This window comes from Vespula pensylvanica, chromosome 15 (assembly GCF_014466175.1).
Source record: "Vespula pensylvanica isolate Volc-1 chromosome 15, ASM1446617v1, whole genome shotgun sequence".
NCBI classification, from domain to species: Eukaryota; Metazoa; Arthropoda; class Insecta; order Hymenoptera; family Vespidae; genus Vespula; species Vespula pensylvanica.
The window spans coordinates 752,571-780,070 of record NC_057699.1 but is presented as its reverse complement, the minus strand read 5'-3'; the positions used below and the strand labels follow the sequence as shown (position 1 = coordinate 780,070).

Here is a 27,500-nt window from a genome sequence, read left to right as displayed (position 1 = left end):
GCTTTTTATCGAGCGTTATGTTTGAAATTTGTTGTTAAAATCGTTTGAGTAAACTGATATATGAATTTGCATTAATGAGTTAGAAGAACATTGGAGAATAAATAAATCAAAGTAAAAGTTATACGACACGCGTGATAGTTTGTCACGGTGAACGTATTAGATAATATCGATTGATATTTAAGTAGTGTTTTTTATCGAGCGTTATGTTTGAAATTTGTTGTTAAAATCGTTTGAGTAAACTGATATATGAATTTGCATTAATGAGTTAGAAGAACATTGGAGAATAAATAAATCAAAGTAAAATTTATACGACACGCGAGATAGTTTGTCATGGTGAACGTATTAGATAATATCGATTGATATTTAAGTGGTATTTTTTATTGAAAGTTATGCTTGAGATTTGTTTTTTAACGCGTTCGTATAATGAAGTTATTATAGATGCCCTTTATAGCATAGCTCTTAATATTAAATTTATATAACATACGTAGGTTTATATGCCGTGGTTGATAAACCAATTAAATATTATCTATGAATTAATATTTAAATATTTATTATGGAAATTTGTATTTGTGTAATATATCCCTTAAAATCCTTATATAATTTGACACGAAATGACTTCGTATAAATAAATTATAAAGATACAAATTAAGGATTATATAATACACCTTGTACGTTATAGCAAACGTGTTCGATATTATCGATTAATATTTAAACAGAATTTGCATGTTTGACCGTGTTGTATATCATCCACATCTGAAATTTGACGACGATGTGTCGTTCCAATCGATGATCCATACGAATGCTCGACACGGATGCTATGCTACCATGTTGAGTAATCTGCTCATGGAGCATCACACGTGCATACGTATGCACGTTGCGTATGAATTGCGTGCTCTGACATTTGCTATTCCTACGCAAATACATGTATATTCACATCTACGGCAAAAGAGGGAGAGGGAGAAAGAGAGAGAGAGAGAGAGAGAGAGAGAGAGGTGGGAGGAAGAGAGGGGAGTCAGAGAAGCCTATGAGGAAGAACCGAAATGGTTCACGACGTAAAACGATCGGATCACTCGGGACACATACGGTCTCGCAATCAGCAACGGATTCTCTGATTCTGCTGGCGACGAGCGATCTGTGGAAACGTTCTGTTCTTCGAAATGGCTAGAGCCTATAAACTTTAATTGTTGCTATCTCCCGATCGTAGAATCACCGTCCTATTCTAGTCTACACGTACTAGCTATACGTTCGATGTAAAAAAAAAAAAAGAAAGAAAAAGAAAAGAAAAACATATAGGTAAAAAAATATATGTAACAAGAAAAATAAAGGAAAAGGAAAAATCACGAGAAAAGAAATTGTCTTTCCTTGATATTAAATTGTCATCATTTCTGATGTTTTAATTGTATTAAATAAATTTCTTCTTTGAGAGATATCGATGTAAGTATCGTTAGGGAGATTAGGAAAAGAGTGAAATGGAAATTTTCTAATCGAAGAAATCTTATAATACACGTTCAGCGTAGACAAAGAATGAATTTATCTATCTCACGAGTATTCTTCCTAGAGTTTATATGGTTCCGTTACCAAAAAGTATGTTTGACCATAAAGAAGAAGAGAGGATCGTTCGAGTTTTTAATAGGAGCTAATTTATTGTGGAAAGTCGTAAACAGAATCGATGGCCGGTAGTAGGAGAAAAATACTCGTTATTTCCGGCTAACACTTTTATTCGCTGTATATTCACCTCTACTTTTCTGGAATAGCATGAGAAGAGGTTTTCCAAAGTGTGTATTATTTATTACAACTGTACTATGCCGTAACAGTCCCCCATGTTATAAACGACTCTATGTAACGTGAGAGTTCCATGACGTATCGGGAGATATATTTACCGAGATGATTCGCATTCGGACTATTTACCTTTCGACTCGTGGCAAAGATAGAGATAGTAGTGATACTGTAACATATATATATATATATATATATATATATATATACATCCATAAATATATATATATATACGTATATATAAATGTATATATTTGTATATATATGTATAGAAAGAGAGGAGGGAAAGAGAGAGAGAGAGAGAAGAGGAGAGGGAGAGGAAAGGACAACAAAATCATCTTTACAAATGTTTGAAGAGACTGCAACGCGAAGGAATATTAATTAGAAATCTTTATTCAGGCAACCGTGCTTATATTTACCATCGCTAAACCCTTCCGTATTTGCATTTATTCCTATTTTAATTCGAAAGCTGCTTAATCGCGATCCTGTCGTGAATGAGTGCAATTGTATGTTTGTATCTATACGTCCGTATTTTTTTACTTTATTTTAGTTCATTTCATGAAGGACTAGAGAAAAGTAATTAAAAAATGGCGAATAAAAGTGATCGACGTCTTGCACTAAATTCTAAAAGCACTCTTAACATTTTTGTCACTTTCTATCTACTATCTGAACTTTTCTATAACGATTATTAATCAATACATTTATTTATACGCTTATAAATTTATAAGTATGTATATTGTAAGTTCATTTCACTTGAAATAATATGTAATAAACATTTAAATCCACGGAAATGAACAAGTTCTCTTTTTTAAAAAATCTTTTTCTTTGAAAAATATAAAAACAAAATATGTATATATGAATAATTATAATTAAATCATAATTATCAGAATTAAATAATATTGAAAAAAGTATAGGAATTATGATCGAATTATTTATTGAAATTTAAATATTATCCAAAAAAATTTTCCTCAAACATATTGATGCTTATTAGTCATAACACCGCTTTTAATTCCCTGCTACCAGACATTAGAAGACGTTACAGAAGACAAATTTATAACTGGTTTATTTTAATTTTAGTTTTGTGCGTACGTCTCTTCTTCTTTTTTCTATTTATATATTAACAATGAGAAGAAAGCTTTTAAAGTTTCATTTCATAATAAAATACTACATTAACTCGATCATTTGCAAAAAGAGGTGAAAAGAAAAATACATCTCTCTAGTATTGACATCACAGACATTTATTATATTTTATTTGAATTAACTTCTATTAAGTTATTATGAGTTTTTATTATTTATACCAATAAATTATTTGGATTAATATATTACATAATATTGTGTAGTCGTACATGAGAGAAAATTCGAAACAAAAAGTATAGTAATTCAAAAAATATAAGAAGAAAAGGTAGATAAAAAAAGAGAGAGAGAGAGAGAGAGTCGTATTTCGCGCATGCGTCACTATCCTTATATGAAAATTTGCTCCAATTGCTATTATGATCAGTTAGATAGTTTTCTTTATTAATACGTTACTTGTATTACTTACCAATAATTAAAACGAAATTCTCGACAATACAATAACATAAATAAACCAAATGTGTTGCGTTCTAAATTATTATCATAAATTATTCACGTTCGTTTATAATGTCATTTCATCGTGATACGTGAGAGAGATATTAGATCTCAATAGAATCTAATAAGATCGAATAAGATCAGACAAGATCGATTAAGATCGAATTGAACCAAATAGGACCGAAGAGGATCGAATGAAATCAAATAATATCGAATTCTACAAAATAGGACCAAATAAAACCAAATATGATAGAATAGGATCGAATTGAATCAAATAGGACCAGAAAGGACCGAAAAGGATCACATAGGATTCAATAGGATCGAATTGGACCGAATAGGGCCAAATAGATGATAAAATAGGACCAAATAGGATCGAATAAAATAGAATAGGATCAAGCAGGACCAAATAAAACTTAACAAAACATAATAGAACTAAATAGGATTAAATAATTTTGAATAGGAGCGAATAGGATCGAGTAGAACATTATAGTACTGAATAAAATTGAACGGAATTGAATAGGACCGAATAGGACTAAATAGAACCGAATAGAACAAAATAGAACCGAATATTAACCCATCGGATCGGTTGGTTTGCCTCGGAGTTCGCTGAGCCCGGTCCGGATTGGATCGGTTCGTGTTTAATAGAGTCGGGTCGAATTATTTCAGACTGATAACAGGAAATAAAAAGTGTCATGATTAATGAGTATACACGCAGGAAAAATTTTCTTTGAATATATTTAAACTTCAATAAATAATTAGATTATAATTCCTATAATTTTTTTCAATATTACTCACTGTTCACAACTATGTATTAATTATTAGTTATTTTGAATTGTAATGTAATTTATAATAACATTGTTGTATGTACCCATTGAATTCATTTTGCTATTCTCTACGTTATTATTAAACAAAAACACTGATTACATTTAAAAAGAGTTAGGTGACCTTGTTTTTTTTTCTTTTTTATCGGAAAAAAAAAAAGTATTTTGCCAATGATTATTATTGTAACTTATTGTCGGTTAAAAAGTTTGAACTTTTTATTCATGATATTTTCTTTTTGTCAGATTTTATTTCAGATTTTCTTTGTAAATATTTAAAAAATCATGATTATTGTTAAGAGAATCATCCTAAGTGTCTGTATATTTAGCGTTTATTATAAATGTATACTTGGATAGATACGTATTGGATTTAATATACGATGTGATTTTGACGCTACTGTGGGGAAAATATGTAATATCTTTTTTTACTCTCGCTTTAGCCAATCTACTATTTAATTTTATGAACATGTTGGCATGAGAATAAAAATGAAGAAGGATCGTGCAAGCATTGAGAATCTTTTCATAAGATATCTTCGCACCTTAAATGCATCTTCGAGGTAAACGTTTGCTTGTGGTGGGATCGTAGCCAAGGAATATCTTGATTCGAATAAATCTCCTGTGAGTCGAGGATTCACACGTCCTATACCATACCGAAGGGAAGTATTTTCCCGTGACGAGTGCGCGTATAATGGTGGATGTTTCAAATATATTGTAGAGATCTAATGCCACCTATGAATTCTAAACAAGCATAGAGATATCCGGCTATGCTTCTCTGGTAAACATAATTACGCGTACTCATATTCACGTAGGTGCTTTATAAACTACCTCCATCATTTGCAACTCGGCAATTGAAATCTAAGTGTACGATGTATATAGACTTAACGCTCTGTCTATACATGGACTGTTTCTATTCTAACCACTCGGGATATTATCGAATAACGAGAATAAAGAGGAAAAGATAAAAGAGAATTGTATAAAAAGAACAAGGATCCTTTTATATTGTTAAAGTTCTTTGGTTTAATATTTCAATGGAACTTTTCATAGTGTTCTTAATTGTATCAAATTTTCTATACGGCGAAAGTCGCTCGATTTGCATTCGTAACTACTTAGGTACATATTTCGAGATAGGAAGGCTAAGTAAACTCGCGAGTAAATCTTTCGTGGATCTTCGTATTTACGAACCTTCCGTGCCAGAAAATCTATGACAAAATCCACATTTACGTTCCTCCATGCAATACGATTTCATGAAATTGGGTGTTGGCTCTGCCCTGTCGATAACTGAAACGAGATAAAATATCGAAAGATTTTCGACTTACTAATGATATTTAATAAATTAACATAAAACCCTAAAAATCAAACTATCACGTTTATTCCATTAACTCATTCATATGTCGTAATACGACATAAACAGATATAAGTTAAAACGGGAACAAGATAAATCGTATTATCTCTTTATCATATTTATTCGAAAATGGTTTTCACGTAGAGCAGCACTGTACTCGACAGGTTCTCCTGTGAAAGCTCGAACGTCACGCATTTTGTGGTAACTCGAAAGAAAGTCGATCCGCGTTGGTGGTGTTACTGAAACCAACCCCTTTTGACTAACGCATCCAACGGCTTGAAACGTGGCGTTCTCATGAAACGAAACGATTTAAATTCATCCTGCCGTGTTCAATGATTTTTACGAAAAAAGAGACAGAAGAAAAAAGAAAGAAAACAAAAACCTATGCATTGGAATGAAAAAAATAACAAACGAAAGAAAGAAAAAAAAAAGAAGAGAGAAAAAAGAAACTTCGAAAGGGTATACAAACGTATTGTATATATTACCTTTCTTCTTGTAACGATTCCTCTCTGTCTCTTGAAATTTCTTCGATATTCGTCTCGTATTATATTTTATTCCGATAAACCTATCGCTTGTCCGATATATCGATAACGTCTACCTGTCTCCTTTACGATTGGAAAACCGATCTCTTATAACGGATTAGCCTTAACAGTCGGATTAATTTCCCATGAAATATGTTTATGGCGGTAGCTCTTAATTTCGAAAGTGTCAGGTGACAGCATGTCCGTTAGAAGCAATAACAGCTGCCATTAGAAAATCATCGATCAGTAGTTACAGGGGGTTTTGGAGAGATAGAGAGAGACAGAGACAGAAACAGAGAGGGGTTGAATGCAAGAGAGAGAAAGGAGGGGGAGGGGGTTGAATGCAAGAGAGGAGGCGAGGACACATCAGGAGAGAAACTGCAAACGCTTGCCATGGACGTTCGACCTGTTTCGAATGGTGACCCCTCACTCTCCTCATGCACGCTCCGTTTCGACCTCATATTCACTGTGATTTATCGTATTCGCATGTGCAACCGCATGTAGACGCGTCATTCCGTGCAGTAGGAGTAGGTGGATCAGATCAGGCTCGTAGATCATCGGTACTGAGAACGTCTATAGGGACTTACGGAATATAATACCATGGACCAAATAAACTCAGTTTCGACCGATGGTTATCTCGAAGGAAAGAAAAATACAAGAGGAAAAAAGAGAGAAAATTCCGAAGGAAAATAAGAGGAATCTGTACCGTCGGTTGATTTCAAAGACACTTTCTCTTTTTCTCTCTTTCTATTTCTCTTTCTCTCTTATACGAACAAGTAAACCCTCATTCAGAGAGTCGAAGTAGAGAAGGAATCGTTAGGATCGATCTGATGGTCTTTATTTTCTTTCATTTGGTAGGAACCTACGAGTAGTTCTTGTTCTGGTCCTCGTTCTCATTCTCGTTGTCGTCGATTCTCTATCACTTTAAGATTTCAAGAACCTTTCCTTTCTGTCTCTTTTATCTTTCTTCTTCTTCTTTTTCTTCTTCTTCTTTTTTTTCTTTTTTTTTCCTTCCTCCTTCCTAATCAAAACTCATGATTTCTTTCACGTATGTAAGGGACAGTTCTGTATCAAACATAACTCGGCAATTTTTCTTTTATTGCTTAGTATAAGTTAAATAAATCCAATGGGAAATATGTAAAGTAAGTAAAAAAAGAAAGAAAAAACAAACGAGATATATACAGATAAAAGTTTATAAATTACATTTGAAGCAGTAAAAATCTTTTTTCTTTTTTTTTTTTTTCTTTTCTTTTTCTGTCTCTCTCTCTTTTTTTTTTAATCTTGTTATCTATTATATTCATTCAACAAATGTATTACTTTTAAAGGAGATACGATTTAAACGATCGGTTTCTCAAATCTAAATACAATTTCAAATATTTTATAACTTGTTAGTAAAACTTGGATAAAAATGTATATCGAAAAGGAAATATAACATATACATAAAATATCGTAAACGGTACGATCTTGACAACTCTTTTCACTGTATCATGAAAAATATATAAAACGAAGTAAATGTAAAGGAAGAAATAACTGTACTACGATCATTCTCGTAAAAATTCATATAATGATATTAATAGAAAATTAAATAAAAGAAAAGAAAAACAAAAATCGAATTACGACTGCGTTATCTACTAATTCCTACTATAAATGTAATACTGTTTAAGTTAAAAAAAAAAAAAAAAGAAAAAGAAAATGAGAAAAGAAAGAAAGAACACCGATTTTCTTTCTATAAAATCAATTAGATTCGATCGTACGATTTTATTCGAACGTAAATAAACGAAAGAAATATAAAGAGAAATCGACGTTCCTGATAGTTCGATTAAATAGCTAAGGAATACAAATTCTTAAGTCGTTCGCGTCCGAATCGTTGCTCACACAATGTAAGTCAAAGTCTAGACGCATCGTCGAAATGTAGGGGTTGTGAAAGGGATAGAAGAATGATACTTTAGCACGGACAAGTAACCCTATAAAGGACACAGGATCGATTGAACGAGCAATGGCTTTTCCTTTAGACTCTCTACATTGCATAGTTAGAATGAAAGAGAGGGAGAGAGAGAGTGTGTGAGTGAGAAAGCAAAATACGATTTTCTCTCTCTCTCTCTCTCTCTCTCTCTCTCTCTCTCTCTCTCTCTCTCTCTCTCTCATTTCGATCGTTTGATACGATCTTTTCCTTTCTCGTTGCGTATATAACGCACACTACGAAGAGAATGTTATTTGCGTTCGAATACTCGCAGAATTTCTGCAAGTGGCAAAAGGGGAAAAGAGAAATAGAGAAGCGTTGAATTATCTGTCTTTCCCTTTCTCACAGATATACGATAAAGTACACAACTTTGACTATATATATATATATATACCTACATCTGTGTATGTAGATACATATATAAAATACGAAATTCTCTCTCTCTCTCTCTCCCTCCCTCTCTCTCTCTCTCTCTCTTTCTCTTCTATACTCACCATATCTCTAACTCTATCTTTCTCTTGCACTTTCTATCGTGGCTTTGGAATTTGCAAGCGTTCTCAGTCGCGGTGGGATACCTCGAAGGGAATTCGGGAACATCGGGGATTCCCGTGCGTTTGCCTTTTACGCGAACGGAAGAAAAAGATACTACTGGTAGTGGTAGTGTTGGTACTGGTTGGTAGTGGTGATGATAGTGGATGTTGGTGCTGGCTTGTCCGTGGGTTACCGATGAAAATTTTCCAGATAGAAGCGTAAGGAAAGATCGTGGATGGCTTTCGAATTCTATCCCGCTTCGTATGGAATGTCAACAATCGCGGTGATATCGCGGAAACGTCAGAGATGTTTTGACAAAGAATGAAAATGCAACGCGCACGAAGATCGCCCTTTCTTCTTTTTACTCTTCTTTCCTTTCTTATTTCATCTCTCTCGCTTCCACATCTACATATATATATACATACATATATATGTATATACATACATATATATATATATACATATACATATACTTATTTCTTGGTAATCCGTGTCTTTTATGTAAAACGCAAGCATGTATACTCACGAAAATAGATCCTTTGACCGTGAGTTTGCGTTCACAAGAATTCTAGAAAAATATGTGTGTGTATGTGCATTCTCCTTTTACACTCCGGATATTTTATGTTTGTTTATCTTTTTTCTTTTTCTTTCATTTTTTTTTTTTTCTTTCCCTTCTCATCTTTCTTTCTTTTTTTTGTCGTCTTTTAATAAATGAAAAATTGCCTGAGAATGAAACTATTCAGGACGACGTTGCATGGGAATTCGTCGTTCGTGTTGCGATAATATCTACGAGAGAAATCGTGTCGTTGATGTGATAAACGGGATCAGTCTTTTCTTTTATCAGCGTAAATAAAAAATACGAGATAAAAAGACGAACGTGTTAATAACGAGGATAAGCGTGGAGAAGAGTAAACATTTTGCATAGAAATGAAATTTGATTGGAGATTCTATCTGCGTAATCTCTGGATTATATTTAAAACGATGATGGCGATGAAGAAAACGAGGATACACATTAAAAAATTATACGCTATATGCTTATATACATATATTTATTCATGTATTGTATTAACATAAATAAATTGTAAATATTGATATCACGTGGAATATTATACGGTAATATGGATAATCTAAAAAAAGAATAATCGACTGTAAAAAACCATTGAATATATAAATAAAGAGTTTGAAGCTGAAAATGTAAATAATACGAGAAACAAAAGTTAAAAACAAAAATTTTTGTCTTTCTCTTTTTATCTCTTTTTAAACATTTTTTATTTTAAAATATATATAAATTTAAATGAAAGTCAACAACTAAATGTTTCATAAATAAAAATTAAAGAGCGTATATTTTACCCCCGTATGTAGAACATAGAATAGGGTAATTTTTTGAATTTAATCCGATTATCAAATTCTACAAATGAGAGTCGATTCATCATTGTCACTTTCAATTTTAACTCTTGAGTAATCTGCCCACTTTTTGCACTACACACATTTTATACAATACATATTTCATATTGAATACAATATTCATATTGAATATAATATAAATTCAATATAATATTATAAACACATATCGTATTTTTATTTTCTTCAGAGATTTTCTATATATAATATTTTTCAATATGTGATACAGAGTTGTGTAAACGTAATATTTTTTATTTTCATAAAAATAACTTAAAAGAACTAAGAGTTATATAAACTTTGAACAATGACAATTAATTATCTATAATAATAATCTTAACAATAATTATATGAATAATTTTCAAAACTCATTTTTTCTAAATTCCTTATGTAAAATTTTCATATATATATATATATATATATATATATATATATATATATATATCACACCTCATTCCAAGAAGTCAAGAAGTCGTTTCTAACATAAATTCTGGGAACAAACTGACATTGCAGGGGTTTCTCAAGACAACGCCCTTAGGTGCAATTCGCAACATGGCTGATAGAGAAAAAGAAAAAATGAGAGAGAGAGAGAGAGAGAGAGAGAGAGAGAGAGAGAGAGAGAGAGAGAGAGAGAGAGAGAGAGAGAGAGAGAGAGAGAGAGAGAAGAAAATGAAGGGAGAAATGTTGTCTCGGTAGATTTGGAAGAATGAAAACGCTCTCTCGTGCTATACGAGTCTTCTCTGGTCTAAAACGTAACCTGCTGTCATTGCTATTCTCGTAGCACCTTGAGAAATCCGGTATGTGTATATATCTGATAACGGACCGTCCGCAGGTTTAGGACATGCCAAGAAGACGTGGTATTTACGTGATCTTCCCTTGTCGTAAACTGCCTCGTTTGTTCAACAATCATTGTCTCTATTCTATACAAGAGTAACATGATAGCGTCATCTTCCTTGTCTCAACCTTCTGTTAATCCTGTTGCCGGTTTTCAACTATCTAGATCTTTCCTCTCTCTCTCTCTCTCTCTCTCTCTCTCTCTCTCTCTCTCTCTCTCTCTCTCTCTCTTTCTCTCTCTCTCTCTCTCTCTATTCTATTCTATATTCCCATTTAGTTACCCTTCACTCTCTATACATTTTCTCAGACTTCATTCCTTCAGTTCCACCTTCGAAGAATCTCCTTCTCTTTACCTCTCGTCGTGACTAAACTCGAACTCGGTGCTGCACCTTCTCCTTGAAGTTCGAACTCGCATTCAAACCGTGCATGCCCCAAGACGTACCACGGTTGAATCGTTTTCTTGGTTTTCTCTAATTGAACGGTACACATCGGATTTAACCTTCGACGGCGTAGCTCGTTTGCGCTTACCCCGTTGCGCGAAACCTCCTGCATTCCTAAGTGGTCGTCTTTGCTTCCTCTTCTACTCCTCCCTCTTTCTATTCTTCTTCATTCTCTCTCTCTCTCTCTCTCTCTCTCTCTCTCTCTCTCTCTCTCTCTTTCTCTCTTTCTCTCTTCTTCAATCTCTTTCTCACTTCTCTTTTATTCGTCTCTTCTAATTACGATTCCCTTTATTCTCCGCGTTACGATGCGACATTCCTATTCGTGGAAGAAAATATCGAGAGCCTTCGTGACTCATAACGTTTAGTGCTTCTTTAATGTACTGACAAAGAAATGTACATCTTCTAAGAAGAAAACCTAAGGATGCGAATATATTTAATTTCGAAAGAGAACTTTCGAGAGAACACGAACAATTTTTCTCTTCTTTTTCTTTTTTCTTTTTTTTTTTTCCTTAAACAAGTTTTTCTAATTTGAGAAAATATATCGTAAATATATAACATTGTAATGTTTCAAGATATACGTGTGTATTCTTAATCTAATTGATTTAATTTTTTCTTTATTTAATTGATCAATTTGATTTAATTGATTACGTGTGATCATTGATTTGTTTGAAGTAAAATTTTTTTTTTTGCGGATAATAGATACTCTTGAAAGATTACGTATACATTGATCTTTATATATTAACAAGTTATCATCGATGTAACGTTTAATTTAGTTAAGAAAACGAATGTATAAAAAATAATTTTATTATAATTGCTTTCAAAATATATATGTAAGTACGTGAATGCTGATTAAAATGAAAAAAAAAAAAAAAAAACAGAAACCAATCAAATAAACGTTGTCAGAGAAGAAACTACTATTTATAACGAATAAATAAAAAAAAGTTATAGCGAGGAAAGTTTAAGAAAAAAAAAATTTGATCGACTATACTCTCAACAAATGAAAAATATGGATTGTAAGTTTCTAGACTATTTTAAAGATCAATTATTTGATTTTTAATATAGCAACAACACTTTCGACTAATTTATTTATTTATTTATTTATTTATTTATTTATTTATTCAATTTACTAATCAATTAATTAAATAATTAATTTACTTATTCTTTTCATATGGTAAAGCCATTAATGTAACCATTAGAAATTTGTTTACAATCTGACAGAAAAAAAAAAGAAAAGAAAAGATAAATTAGTTTGAAAAGATCTTGAGAACGAGAAAATTGATTCTTAAGATCACCTGAGAAATTTGGACCCAATCTTATTCTCTTCTCGAATTGTATTTAAACTAACTGGGAGATAAAGTATTGGTTGTTACTCAGTCCTCACTATGAACTCGCTTTTGTCATTGAGTGACTTTGGTAGTTTTGAACTCTGTCTTCCGACGTTGTTGTTGCATCGCTGTCGTCTTCGTGTTCGTACCTTGCCAACGGCCTCCCAACCCTCCTCTCTCTCTCTCTCTCTCTCTCTCTCTCTCTCTCTCTCTCTCTCTCTCTCTCTCTCTTTCAATTCCCATCGTCGTCGTCTCACCTAATCTCTCACGAGGGAAACATTTTCTCGATTTTCCGCGGTGCTTTCCCGAGGATATTCGAGAAGAAAGGCCACGTCACTTAGAGACACACTGAACCCTTTCCTGCTTTTCCTCGTAAACTGTATTCAAGACGAGTATAATCGTTTTCATCCGCTTTACTCTTGAGATTAAATTTTATGCGCTCCGGCGTGTTCCGTTTTCAAATTTTCTCTCGTTCTCTAGTTCGTTCCTATGAAATAATCACCTGCCATACAAAAATTTCCTTTATCCTGTGGTATCAGAAGAAAAATAATTATTAAAGACGTGATATTTTCAAGAAAAAGTAATAAGCGATTTCAATTAAATAGTTGATGGTTTTTCCCTTTTTTTTGTTTTCTTCTTTTTTTTTTCTTTATGATTTTATGCGAAAACATAATTTAACAGATTAGAATATAAACTAATTTATAATTTTATATGAAAATGGAGAAATCTGACATGTAGATTTTAATATGATAGGAATATCTGTGTAATAATTTTGAATGCTTTTTAATCAATATTATTTTATCATACTTTCAGACTCATTTTTTAAAGTTTTTGTTCAGGAAACATTTACTTACCTTTTTTTTTGCTTACTTTATTTGAAGTAAGCAAAAATATTTGCTTACCTTATCTGAATTTTTATGATACACATAAAATATTTAAACTTATGATTTAGATACTAAGATTACATAAACAAAATTATTAAATCAGTGATAGAAAATATAAAGATTAAAAAACGTGAATAAATGAATAACTAATTTAAAAAATCATAATAAAATCTCTTTGGATCTATAGAATATCGTTATATGGTGTATAGCAATAAAAATTCACGTAGTAAAAATGAATTCTCTTTTAGCGATCATTTTTAAATCGATGATAAATACCTACCTCATGGTAGTTCAGAAACGAGGAAATTTGCACGAATTAAAATTCTCGATGATAGGTATATAAAAGAAAAAAGTTATGAAGCATATAAAAAGATATAAGGACAAAATTAATAGAGCATACTGATTAACTGGCTGCGAAAGTACGGAATTAGGATCAAAGGGAGACTAGTAAGAAAAAACCCATCAGATTTTACCTACAGTATAAAAACGCTAATAAACTAATTAATAAAAATTTAATTAACCATAAAAAATTAATAAAACGTATAAAATATTAATAAAAGAATTAATTGTGCTAGAATAATATCCCGATTAGAAAGAGATTAATTATTCTAAAATAATATCTAAAATATCTCAAATAATATCTAAAATAATAGATTAGCATTATTATTAACGTATTTAGATATTTTCTAAATGTCATAACGATTTAGTAAGAATTTTTTACAAAAAAAATTGTGAAAGAATGGCTGATAATAAATTAAAAATTTAAATTGCCATCACTCATATGATATTTATTCTCATATCTTCTCTCATTTCTTTATTTATAGTTATTTTCACTACACACACATATATATATGTATATATATATAAAAAAAGGATCACATTACTGTAGAAATAAAAATAAGTATATATTATATCAAAAATAAAATATCATAAAATCAATAATTAATTAAGACTGCAAAGAAACAGTACATGAATGAAAATCAATAAAAAATAAACTATAAATTAATACAAAATGAGCTATAAATACGGACAACGATAAGTTTAAATAAAATAAATTAAATTAAAATGTAACTAATGTAGCATTGAAAATCTTGAAAATGAAATATTCTGACCTACGATCAATGACAGTATAATGACTATGCGCTCGTTAAAATATATGATCATTATTTTTTAGATTTTATTATGAATGTTCAAGCGTGCATAACTAATCGTCGCACTGCCGTATCTTGAAACGGAATGGAAATATATATATATATATATACACACATACACATAAATGATGAAAAAAGGAAGAAAAAAGAAGAAAAGAAAGAAAAAAGAGGGAAAGTCAGTAACGGATCTTCCGGTTGACAAATCGTAGGGTTGTTCATAACATGAACTCTCATAAAATGAGAGAAAACGACTGGCTTGAAAGTCTCGTTCTTGTTAGAGAAACTGCGTCCTCGAAATGTGTCCTCCCTTTTTCGTAGAAATCGTTTCTACGGCCTTCAACGTGGCTTCTTTTGATCGTCGGAAATTAAATCGGATTGTATTACAAGAGGATCGTTTTATCATTATTCTCTTTAGTTGTACAGATGATAAGTAATTTTTGAAAGAAGAGAAAGAGATAGCAGGTATTCGAGGAAAATTAATTTTCCAGAATACTCGACGTCTTTCATAATGACTAACTCACTTACAATGTCGGCTATCTTCGTCGTTTCAATAACGACAAGAACATGATGCAGAATGCGGATACATTAAGAAAGTTAGAATTCGTACGGATTGTTTCGTCGAAGTAGTCCGATCTCCGTAGCTGACATGAGAGCATTATTGCACGTAAATGGGAACGTAAAGCTTGAAAACGAGGATTCCTAAGGTCTAGAAAGAGATAGAATAAGTAGTAGCAGCAGTAGCAGGAGCAGTAGTAGTAGTAGTAGTAGTTGTAATAGTGTAGCAGCAGTAGCAGCAGCAACCATGTAGTAGTAGTAGTAGTAGTAGTAGTAGTAGTAGTAGTAGAGTAGTATAGGGCGAAGCTAGCATGAAAGACTCTTATTCGTTGGAGTAAGATGGCGTTGGCTTTGTGCTTGGAAGTAAAGAGAAAATAGCCGACGAGGGAGTCGATTCCAGATGAAAGGATTTCGTTAAAAGCAGATTTACATTTCCTTGACTTCACTGCGTCGCCTTTTTGCCAACTTCTCTCGTTCGCATAAACGTTTTCTCGTGGTTGTTCGCCAATTCAAAATGTTCGGTTTTTCCTGGTTTCAAATGACGTTCCTGCCATTGGTTGGCATCGAAAATCTTCAAGTTTAAATTCACGCTTGATTTCCATCTTGATTTCCATCTTGATTTCCCGCAGGTGGCAGCGACCTCGAGGAATCAGGAGGAACACGAACAGCAGAAACGAGAGCATCGTAGAGAAGGCACTGGAGTTTCTAGTGAGCAGCAACAGCAGCAGCATCAGCAACAACAGTGGATCGCCCTCAGTCTACCACTCCAACCATTTCACTACTCGAACGGCCAGTTGAATCTACGTTGCAACGCACAAATCCCTGGAATATATTCGTCCATGAACGAGTTACAGTTGGGCGCTGGGTTGCGTGAACCTGTACCGGAAAGAGGTAGATATCATAGATTCATTCTTTTTATTTTATCTATATCAGAGGGAGAGAGAGAGAGAGAGAGAGAGAGAGAGGGAGAGAGAGAGAAAGGGTTGGTCGATAAGTCTAAACGAATTATCTGAAATCAAATAGATTGATATGATGTTATCACCGATGAATCAAAGTTATAAATTTTACATATTAATTATTTTAAGATTAATACCGCGGAATAAAAAATTTTCAATAAGGCAGATAACTAGATAACGGTGTAAAGTATAAAAGTTCTTTATGCAATAGTTAATAACTGTTATTAATAATTTTCTCTTCTCTTATAAATAAAATAATGAAATTGTGAATATAAAAAGAATGCTTATTTGTGTACGTATTTATATTATTTAGTTCGTATATTAGCGACAGATGTTTACTTATTTTTTCTGGTTAAAAAATTAACAAACATAATATCTTTAGAAAAATTAAATTTTTACGATGAACTCTATATAGCATAAATAAAATTGGCTCTGGCCATCGCACAGTCCTTACAATATGTTTTTACTTTTCTATGCAATATTGTGTAGTTTTTTTATTACCGAAAATTAAGCATTTTCAACGAACTAACGGATTGTCAAGAGTAACCGAGTGTACAACGCAATAATGTGTCATTACATATTCATAATAATAAAACCTTTAGTATCGCCGTTGGAATAAATTTCACGTGGCATTAAATTCTTTAAAAACAAAATAACAAATAATAAATACTAGAGAACACAAAAATGTAGAAACATTCTAGTTTGAAAAGCAAGAGAGATCCTATGATAAATATTAATCGAATTAATTGCAAGGTAATCCGTTGAGCGTAAGTTATCGTTCGATAGTAAAAAGATAAGCGATCCATTCGAGCCGTAAATTATGATAAATCTCGTTGATAAGGAAATCGAGCGATATCAGGTCGAATTTCGGCGTTGCCCGTTAAACTTGTGTCTCCAAAACCAATTATCTTTTCATGCCGGTGGCTATACGTTTTCGATTGTCCAATACCATTTCGTTTGTAAAATTTTGTTTCGTTACGTGCAACACATCGAATTATTATAAAAATATCAAGTCTGCTGGCTTAAAAACCTATCGTTACGTATGGGTTTTCGGAAATAACACGTTTATATTTCAAAGGTTATATCAAAAATATGGGTATGTACATATGTGGGTTGTTATCAAATAAAACGAACGCGAGAAATGTATTTTGTATACCAATAGCAGCATCACCACAGAAAACTAGCTCGTCTGTGATTCTGTTGCGAATGAGTTTTACAATCGTGTCGATGGAAATGCTAATTATTGACGTAACTATCTTTTATAGGAATCCGTATTCAAAACTGACTATTACACCGAATATAATCTCAATTATACTCTTGCAACGATATGCAACGAACCATTTTCTCATAGGTATTAAACATTTACCTACCTCTTGCTGATTCTCTCTGTGTCCGATGAGGACGAAGAGTAGAGGAAGAGAAGTGGAAAGTAGAGAAGAGAAAGCCTGATAGAGAAAGAGAGAAAGAGAGAGAGAAAGCTATCTCGGTTACACGAGTGCCGCGACGAGTGCAGGTAATAGTTGCACGCTCGGCCTGGCTACCCGAGGATTAGACGGTCGAGCGCACGAGCTAATAAATTTTGAGAGGGTCCACCCACTGGAAATCGAAAAGGAAGCCTCCGGTACAAGCTGAACTCGCTTCCTGCACGCGACGTCGACGAGATTTAATTGAGCGGCCACGGGTATAACCTCCGGTCCTATTACCTTTCGAATACCGAACCCTTCTCGGTCTTTCCTCTTTCTTTCTCTCTCTCTCTCTCTCTCTCTCTCTCTCTCTCTCTCTCTCTCTCTCACACACATGTTCTCTCTCATGTTCTTTCTCTATTTCTCTTTCTCTTTTTTACTCTTCTTTTTTCGCAACCTCTTGCTTTCTACCTTTTTTATCATATTCATATCGATCGAAATTGCTTCGACTCTTTTTATCGATCCAATTTTCACGGTAACAATATTTCTAAGTAGATATTCTCCGAATACGTTTAATTAGGCCAACTTTAATATTAGACAAATTGTGGGTTATATAAAAAGTAAAAGTAAATTTCAGAGAAATTCGAAATGAAAGAGCGTAGAAATGTAAATTCTCGGATAAGAAATAAATGTTTATTAAGGGAGACCTTTACATAACTTTGTAGTTACACGAGTACTTTTTAAATTTTATTTCGTTTTTTTCAATCTTAGTTCGTTTAAGAAAGTTCGTGTTACTTTTTTTTTTAACATGAGTTATAGACGTAATATTGTTATTAATTTTCTGTTTAGAAATGAAAATGAACATAGAAAACAAATATTATAGAGGATTATTAATGAAATAATTATGATAAGAGACCAAATTGCATTATATAAAAGTGACATTAATTGTGAAACAATTAAGATATTAATATCTGTTTTAAAATTTCATAGATTGTTTTTTAATAGCGTAGAATGTCTGATTTATAATAGAATAGTGTTTTAGAATATGCGATAATCGAACTATGATTGTGCTTAATCCGTAATTCTTTTGTTTTATCCTGGCAACGACTGGCACAATTCTTTTGTCGTATTTTAATGATCACGTATTGTTGTCGCGAAGCGCAATTTTTTAACTTTAATTACATTTTCGCGAATATGTGTTATAACGAAACGTAGTTACTATATAAATATTCATTCATAGATCATTCCATGTAAAATCGAATATGGAGGGAATTAAAGGAATTTTAAAGGAATGCTTTCTGTTGAAATGAGATAAATTAGAATCCTTATTATAAATTAAATCATTTTTAGATAAATGCATTCTTTTTTTTTGTAGTATTCTTGTCTAGTAAAAATTATATTTTTGTAGTGGTTGAAACGAATTTACTTTATATTTTGTATTTTTTATTTCTCTTCTTTTTTCTTTTTTTATTCTTTTTTCTTATTTTCTTTTTTTTTTTTGGTTTTAGTGGTTGCGTATCAAATTCACGAATGAAAAATACAAATTCAACGAATATTACTTTTTCATAACATTTTTCGATATTTCGTATAAACAATTTTACAGTGTGCATGTAGCAATTACTAAAAAATATTGTCATATGGGAACAATTTAAATATATACGAGACAGAAGAACTCATTTCTAATCATTCTTACTTGTATTATTTCTTCGTATTCGACCTTTTTACACGGACATATAAATACTGTAGTATGTGGTCTAATTTAGAAATACATAGGCATAGGAATATGTAATATACAGGTTCATTAAATGTAAAATTATTTACAGATCCAAACATAACAATTACACTGTATATGTAAATTAATCATTCAATCTCATATACATTTTAGTAGTATACGTGATGAAACAAATGATTATTATCATCGCTTTAATTCTGTTTGTAATTTATTTGTAAAAGTTTGCCTTTCAAATGTGTAGAGAATATATCATAATAGAGTAAAAAACATCAAAGGTTCATTTTGACTAAAGTATATTGAGATTTATTGTATAGTAATTAATGACACTTCAAGTTTTTATGAACGTATACAAATTATCAATAATAATTGCAAATTTTACATTTATATAAAAGTTGATTATTATTTCAATTAAATACAAATTTTTATTGTTAAAGTACTTTTAAATATAAAATTGTTGAAATGTAATATTACAATAAGAATTTCTCATAACAACTATTATTTAAAAAAGAAGTATTGATTTTATTATTATTATTATTATTATTATTATTATTATTATTATTATTATTATCATCATCATCATTGTTAAAGAATCTGAACAATATGTACACTTAATTAAGAGTAAATGAAAAGAAGCATGTTACTCGACAATTCAATTGAAATATTTCATAATAATCAAAATAATACTTTAATTAAATCCAATTAAAATACGTTAGAAACTTTCCAAACTCTGCTCATCATCACGATCAGAGTTCGTTGTATATATAACGACAAGATCGATGACACGTTCATCAGTCATTCGTTGTTGCTATGAAAGGAAAACAAAAGAGAATAATACGGATCGTCAAACTGTTACGTATCCAACGGACAAAAATTGACTTTTATTACAGTAGTATGTCGCAGTGAAAACGTATGTAGCTTCGTTGATGCTGACGCGCGTACTCGTTGAATTAGAAAACGCTAATCGATCTACGTATACAAGCACGTTTCATGTGTTTGATTCTGGAAAATCTTGCAAATTGTTTGGAATTCATTCCGTGTCAAAGCGGACTATTTTGTCGACTCATTGTGTTCGGCGATACAGTGTATATACGCTCTTTTTTTTTTTTTTCGTTATTTTTTGTTGGTATTTTATTCTTTTTTTCTTTTTTGCCAACCCAATTTCCTCTAAATTTTCTACGTATCGTTAATTCAGTTTCTCTCAGAGTATTCGAGAAATGAGTTCAAATTGATGCATTTCGAAAATGAAATTAAATTCCTAATGCGAAATATAAACTAGCCTAATAGCTGTTTCTATTTGCATAGAATGACAATAGGACCGCAATTGTATTTACGTCTATTATCTAAACATTCTATCACCTGAAGCCTTCTATTATTCAAACAGTTTATTTCGCTGTATTATGTATAGTTTCTTTTCCATCGATACAAACGTATTCTATGCGTGTCCCATTTAATCTCAACTATAAAAATATAATTTTATTTAAAGAAATTTTATTCATAGATAGATAAGGTAATTGTTAATCGTTTACTACGAAATTAATATATCGGAGAAAACGTTTAGCATTAAATTAGATGTGCTTAAAGGATGAAAGGAACGTGGAGATCAGAACTATATATAGGTCTAAGTATAGGAAGGAAGGAAGGAAGGAAGGAAGGAAGGAAGGATATTGCATGAGTTGAAGAGATACGTTGTCTTCGTGAAAGTTTGTTGCCGATCTCACTTGGAAGACGATGTCAGGAGACAAGGGTGAAACGTTTTTCGTCGAGTACAAAGAACAAGTAACTGAGTAGCGGAAAGGGTTTCGTACGTCTTTGTTATGTGTTTAAGGGTTTCCCGGTATTTCTTACTACCCAGGTAATTCCGTAACAAGTCTTATGTGTGCATGCGTGGCTGCGTGAGTACGTTCCTTTCGTAGGTGGAAAGCGTGGTGACGTCGATGCGATACCACCAACCCTCTTGTCCTCAACCCTCGGTTCCGCCCTACCCCTTTTGCTCCCTTCTCTTCTCTTCCCTTCCCTTTTCTCTTCTCCCTCACGGGTTTTCCAACGAACGTAGATAACCCGTGGAGTGAGCAGCATCGTTATCAGGTTCTTGCATACCTGATTATTCGAGCCGTTTTGCTCTCATGTTAACTACTTCGTGTAGAAAACTCAAGGGAATATCATTCTATCCCTTTCACCCTCTCATCTATCTTTCCTTTTCCCTTCTCGTCTTCCTTCTTGATCATTGACAAGGGAATACTATTTATATTTCGGTTCGATGGCACTGTTGATTTTCATAATAAATTATGCAAATGTATGTACGTCGGAGATGCGACATCTCTCTGTAAGAAAATTAATTAGAGTGGTATTAAGAAAAAAGAGAGAGAGAGAGAGAAGAACGAAAAGTATAAATAAATGATCATTTAATAACTTTTTCCTGCGGAAAACATCTCTCTTATCTGGATTATTAAAGAAAATTATGTGGGTATTAAGAAAAAAAGAGAAATAAATTAATAATTATTTAATATTTTTTTGCTGTGATTCTTTGTTGCGCGTAGGTGATTAAAATTTTTTTTTTTTAACATTCACTCTCATGGAACGCTTTTCCTGTTCTTTATTATACTTTGAGTTTATGTTTATGTAAATTTATGTATATTTATAAGAAAGAGTTGTGCAGACTTGCCTGATTTTCTCTCTCTCTCTCTCTCTCTCTCTCTCTCTCTCTCCCTCTCCCTCTCCCTCTCTTCTTCTATCTCTTACACCTTTAACCTCCCCTTTCATTTTCAAAACAAGTCGCGAGTTCACCATACGTTAGCTTGCGAACTACTTTTCGTGACGCCTCACTGAGACTTCTGAAGGTGGTCTATATACACAGAAGCTAAGCGAGGCAACGAGTTTTAGTTGTATTCTAAGTAAATCGTTTCTCCAAAACTTTCCAAGATTTCGTATACGGAACTTCGAAGTACGGGCTCATGAACTTGCTCTAGGAATTTTTTTTATATAAAATTTCTCTCCTTGTTCCTTCTCTTCTCTTCTCTTCTCTTCTCTTCTCTCTCTCTCTCTCTCTCTCTCTCTCTCTCTCTCTCTCTCTCTCTCTCTCTCTTTCTCTGTTCTTCCAATCTCCTATTCTCCTTCTCCTTCTCTTAAGAGTTTCACTGAAGAGAAGTCTGCACAGCTCTCACGATGTACCAATCTTTCTCGATCGATTTTGACATTCTTTCTCAAAGAATATTTTGACGACCTTATTACTACAGATATCCTGCATTTTAAGAAATCGAACGAGATACGGTAGTTTCTAATTCCGTGTATTTTAACTTACGAAAAACGAGAGACGTTCTTGATTATTAAAGGTTGAAAAAAATGATATCAAAATTACGAATTAATTGTATGTATAAAATTAAATAGTTCTATTAGTTTTTTAATTGATTAAATTTCTTCGCGTTATTCTTCATTTTTATATTATATGTTATATTAATATTACATTAATTATATAATTAATTTATTAAATATAATAATAAATTTATGAAGTATAATATATTAATATTATATTATTGCATTATTACTATATTATAATAATTAATTATTCGTTTCATTTATATTTCTATGATTATCTTCTAAAATATATAATTTATTTCTGGCATTGAAAAAATTTGCTAAATATTTTATTTGTCGACATTTTTATTAAATGTTATTTAAATTTATTTACCTCTCTTTTTTTGCTTTATAATTACTTTATATTTTTGTTTAAATTTTCTCTATTATTATATTTCTCAAATATATTTCTCACCTACAAATTTTCTATTGAAATTTGAGCATTTTCATTTAATTCGTCTTTATATTCGAGAAGAAATTTATTTATTTAAACAATTTATTTTTCATTTACTTATTATATTTAATAAATCTTTAATAAATATTTATTATCTTCATTACCTTTAATATAACATTCGTTTAAATGAAATAAAGAATCACTTGATCTTCGCATTTACTTAACATTCAACTAATGAATAACAATATTAACAATTTTAATATACATTTAAAAATTTTTATCATGTATCCATTAAGAAGGAATTTTTATAAACTATAATATAATACATTATGGACTGATATGATTATGTAATCATTTCGATTTTCAGTGCAATGTAACTGTTCAGTTTCAACCTTTTGCAAGACTTTTTTCTCATCGAGTAAGTCACCCCTCGTCGTTGTATTCTATCGCATTCGATGTTAGAAGACTTCAGTTTCGTAACACGTGGTAATTTGATTTCTTTCACACTCGGCCTTTCTTGGACTATTCCTATTTACGGAGGAGACTGTTCCTCCCTTCCTTTACCCCCATTCTCACCCCTGACTGAGCTCTGGTCTGATCGACAAAACTGTTTTTAGAAAATTGCCTTCCTTTCCACTTTTCTCTTTCTTTCTCTCTCCTTCCACAATCCCTTCTTCTCCTTCTCCTTTTTTCCCTCATTCTCTCGTGAGTGAGCAGAATATTCTCTTACAAAGGACTGTTAATGCCTATTTCGACCTTCGATTCTTTCATGACCTTTCTCTTGATATTCAGGTTTCTAAATACATGAGAAAACTTAAATGGCTATCTGTTTAACACATAAATGAGTCTACTTTGTACCGGGATTAATTATCTATTCTATGTTTAATACAAATTGGTCTTCGTTTCTACGGAGTGAATTACTTTCCTGTAATGACTGTTGCAGTTTGTTAATCCGTAGTTCTCTCAATTGGATCTCTATATTCCATTCTCGTCCAATTCTCTCCGTCAAGATTCCTTTTTCCTGTATGGTTGGCTATTTATAAAGTTCGTTATTTGAATATATCCGTAATACCCTATTTCTTTCTCTGTCTCTCTCTCTCTCTCTCTCTCTCTCTCTCTCTCTCTCTCTCTCTCTCTCTCTCTCTCTCTCTCTCGTTTCTTTTTCACGCATTTTCACGCGGTATCAGTAATGAAAAGTGGATTATATAATTACTTGTTAAATTTTAATTTAATTTTATTATCTAAATAAGAGTATTATATTCTTGTGTTTTTTGTTGTTATTTTTTGTTTTTACTATATTATTAATCTTTTGCACTCCAAAATATTAAATATTGAGATTTGTGAAAATAAAAACATTGTTTAAGAAATCGGGAAAGAAAGAAAGTAATGTGTAATTGTAATGTTTACAAGTTTTATTGTTATTCATGTCTTTTTTTTGTTTCATATTACCAAAAAATAAAAGTAGAATTTGAAATCTTCGAGTTTCTAATACTATAATATTTATGTATTATATTAAAAATAGATTACTTATGTAACCGTAGTAACGATATTGAACTGCAAAGTTTTATCACACAATAGATTAGATTATATTTTTTATATTATTTCTACGTATTAAAATATCATTTTTATTGTTATATAATTATATATTTATCTATTCATTTATCTATCTATCTATTTATCTGTCTATCTGTCTATATATCTGTCTGTCTCTGTCTGTCTGTCTGTCTGTCTGTCTGTCTGTCTGTCTATCTATTTGTCGTTAACTTTTTTCTCTTAGAAAGATGAAAAACAAATCTGGTAAAGTAGAAAATCTACCACAATTCTACTTAATGATATCCGTCTTCGAAGTTTCCCCCTCACTCCAGAATGGAATTTCCTTTCGTTACGATTTAATTTCGCTAGAAGAAATGCACAAAAGAAAAATATCGCTTTGCCAAATGCACAAACTTTTGTAACGATAAAACCGGTAGTAGGTACGCGCTATGTAATTCGCACTCCCGAACTTCTTCGTCTCGGAAGGAGTTTTCATTTGCGAGAAACAATATACCTATAAATCGTTTTCTTATTTTTCGTATCTCACTATATATTAAAAATTAAGTATACGAAGTATTTTTCATTCTGATCCCCTTGAAATAAAATCTGTTGGAAAGTATTAATAAAGTAAATAATAAAGAAAATTTCTCTTTGTAAAGTAATAATTAGAATCCATGAATTTCTCTTTATAAAGAAATAAATGGAATCCAAAAATAAGGGAATAAATGATTAAAAAAAAAAAGAAAGAAAAGAAAAATCATATCGCGTTAATTAAAGCGCAGAAATCGACTCATTCAGATCAGTTTCCTATCATCGGTTCAGGAACATTTATTGACTTCGTATTCGCGACATATATGTAGATATACACACATATAGATACATCTATATGCATAGATATATTTGTTAATACATCTACTTCTCTTTTAACCATTGTCAAAGAACAATTCGGATGTAGTAGTTGCCACAACGGAATACTGCCAATTATCAGCGGACTATGCTTTTCGACGCGTCCGATATCTATTCGTCAAATTTCAAACGCAATCTCCAATCGTATATCGAACACTCCGACAGAATAGATAGAGTTACTGGTAGCCACTAAATAATTATCAGTCACCACCCTAGTCTACATCCTAACGAAACAATGACGGCGATTCGATAACAAAATCTCTATTCTCGCAAACAGTTCTCTCGCATAGATGTCAAAGAATTATGAATTAAGGATATACGGAAGGAATAATTCTTTGTTCGTGAAAAAAAAATAATCATTTTTTAAGACACACTCATTTATTCGTACAATTAATGCATATGTGTGTGTGTGTGTGTGTGTGTGTGTGTGTGTTAGCAAATATGTATTTCATTTGTATATACTTAGTATATGTAATTCTATAAAAATATCTTTTCCTATTAATAGTATTTTATTATTTATTTCAAAACAAGTTTTTATTCTCTGTAAATATCAATGAAATTATATATAAATATCTTTTCAAGAGTAGAAAAATTAATAATTATTTTACATTTACGTTTTTAATATGGAAATGTTTAATTTTCAGATAACATTTATATCAGTTGAAAAATAAATAAATGAAATTCAATATTGAAAAGATAGCAATACTTTTAAACGTAGAAAAATTAATAGTTATTTTATTGATTTTTGTATGCGTTTAAAGTGTTTTAATTTAAGTTTAATAAATAAATTAGAATGATGGTAATATATTAGAATCGTTATTCTAATTTTTGCAGTGTAATAGCTTTAAAATGATGATTAATAAAAAGAGTTCGACAATTTATTATTGATGATTGAACGAATGTAAAACTCTCGATTAATTTACATTATTTTTTAATAAAAAGACGTTTAATTAGTTACTGAAACATTCAAATTTTATATTAAAATTTTTACATTTTAAAATATAGTAACATTTTTTTTAGATTGAACGAAGAAAATTCTGATATTTTTAATTGAAATTCTGAAAAATTAATGTGCGTTTTCATATTCATTCTGAGTAATTTCGTAATTCTTATAATTAATATGTTATATGAAGACGTACTTCATGAATTTTTTAAATTCTTTATTAGTATTATTTATAATTGGAGAGTTAATGGAATATAAAAGAATGCTAATGATGGAAATGTTGTTAGAAAAATAGACTTTATTACAAAAAATGCAGCATGTTGCATAAATATCAGTAGTTATTGGAAATAAAGTAAAAGGACGATAATACTACATTAGACTTTGTTTTATATATTCGGATTTGAATTCATTCTTATAGATAAACTCAAGATGTAATATCGAAGAGCTTTTTAATTTACGATATTTTGAAAATCATGAAATATTTGTTATCTCTATGATAAATGCGCATGTCGAAAAAATGAATGACGAGAATCGGCGATTTTAAGCCTTACATAATTAAAATAACATAAAAGTTTATTCTAAGAAAGTATATGTTACCATATAAAACATTATTTAAGAATTAAAATATTATACAGAATTAAAGAAAAAAAGTCCTTTCATATACTTGATCGTTGATATAACAAAAAAAGAAAAAAGAAATACATCATCTTTTTTATTTCTTCGCACTAACCATAAAGAGTATTAATTTTTTTATATCTACTAAAAAATTCATAATAAGTATGTACTTTATCAAGAGTAAAAGGGAATTATTCATTTTAACAAATATATACCAAACATTTCTATATATTTTTCTCTCTGCGTGGAAACCGCTGTACGTATAATAAAAGTTCCTGTAAAGTTAACTGCAACGTGTATTACGTAGTTCAGCGAGGAAAAACAAATATAAAAACAAAACGAAAAAAGAAAGACAACAAATTAAATTCAATGTTGCACGTGCGTTAGGTCGAAAAATTTCGACGACGTTTTTTAAGAGTTACGATAAAGTGAAAGAAAGTAATGAAGGGAAGGAAACGGTCTCGGTAATAGCACGAAACTATTTTCCGCCAAGGAAACAAATAATATTGCGTTGAACGTATGTTGCAGTAACCTCTGAGAACGGATGCAAGTCGCACAGTGCTGTC

General features: G+C 31.3%; 1 protein-coding gene across 1 annotated transcript in view; it reads left to right on the top strand.

Moving 5' to 3' along the window:
• Nucleotides 1–27,500, top strand: part of LOC122634494 — a 127,108-nt gene that overhangs the window by 99,362 nt on the left and 246 nt on the right. The window contains exons 5-6 of the mRNA XM_043823484.1: nucleotides 15,731–15,992; nucleotides 27,463–27,500. The exon at nucleotides 27,463–27,500 is cut by the window's right edge and continues 246 nt beyond it. Of these exons, the coding sequence (XP_043679419.1) occupies nucleotides 15,731–15,992; nucleotides 27,463–27,500 (300 nt within the window). The remainder of the gene's footprint in view (nucleotides 1–15,730; nucleotides 15,993–27,462) is intronic.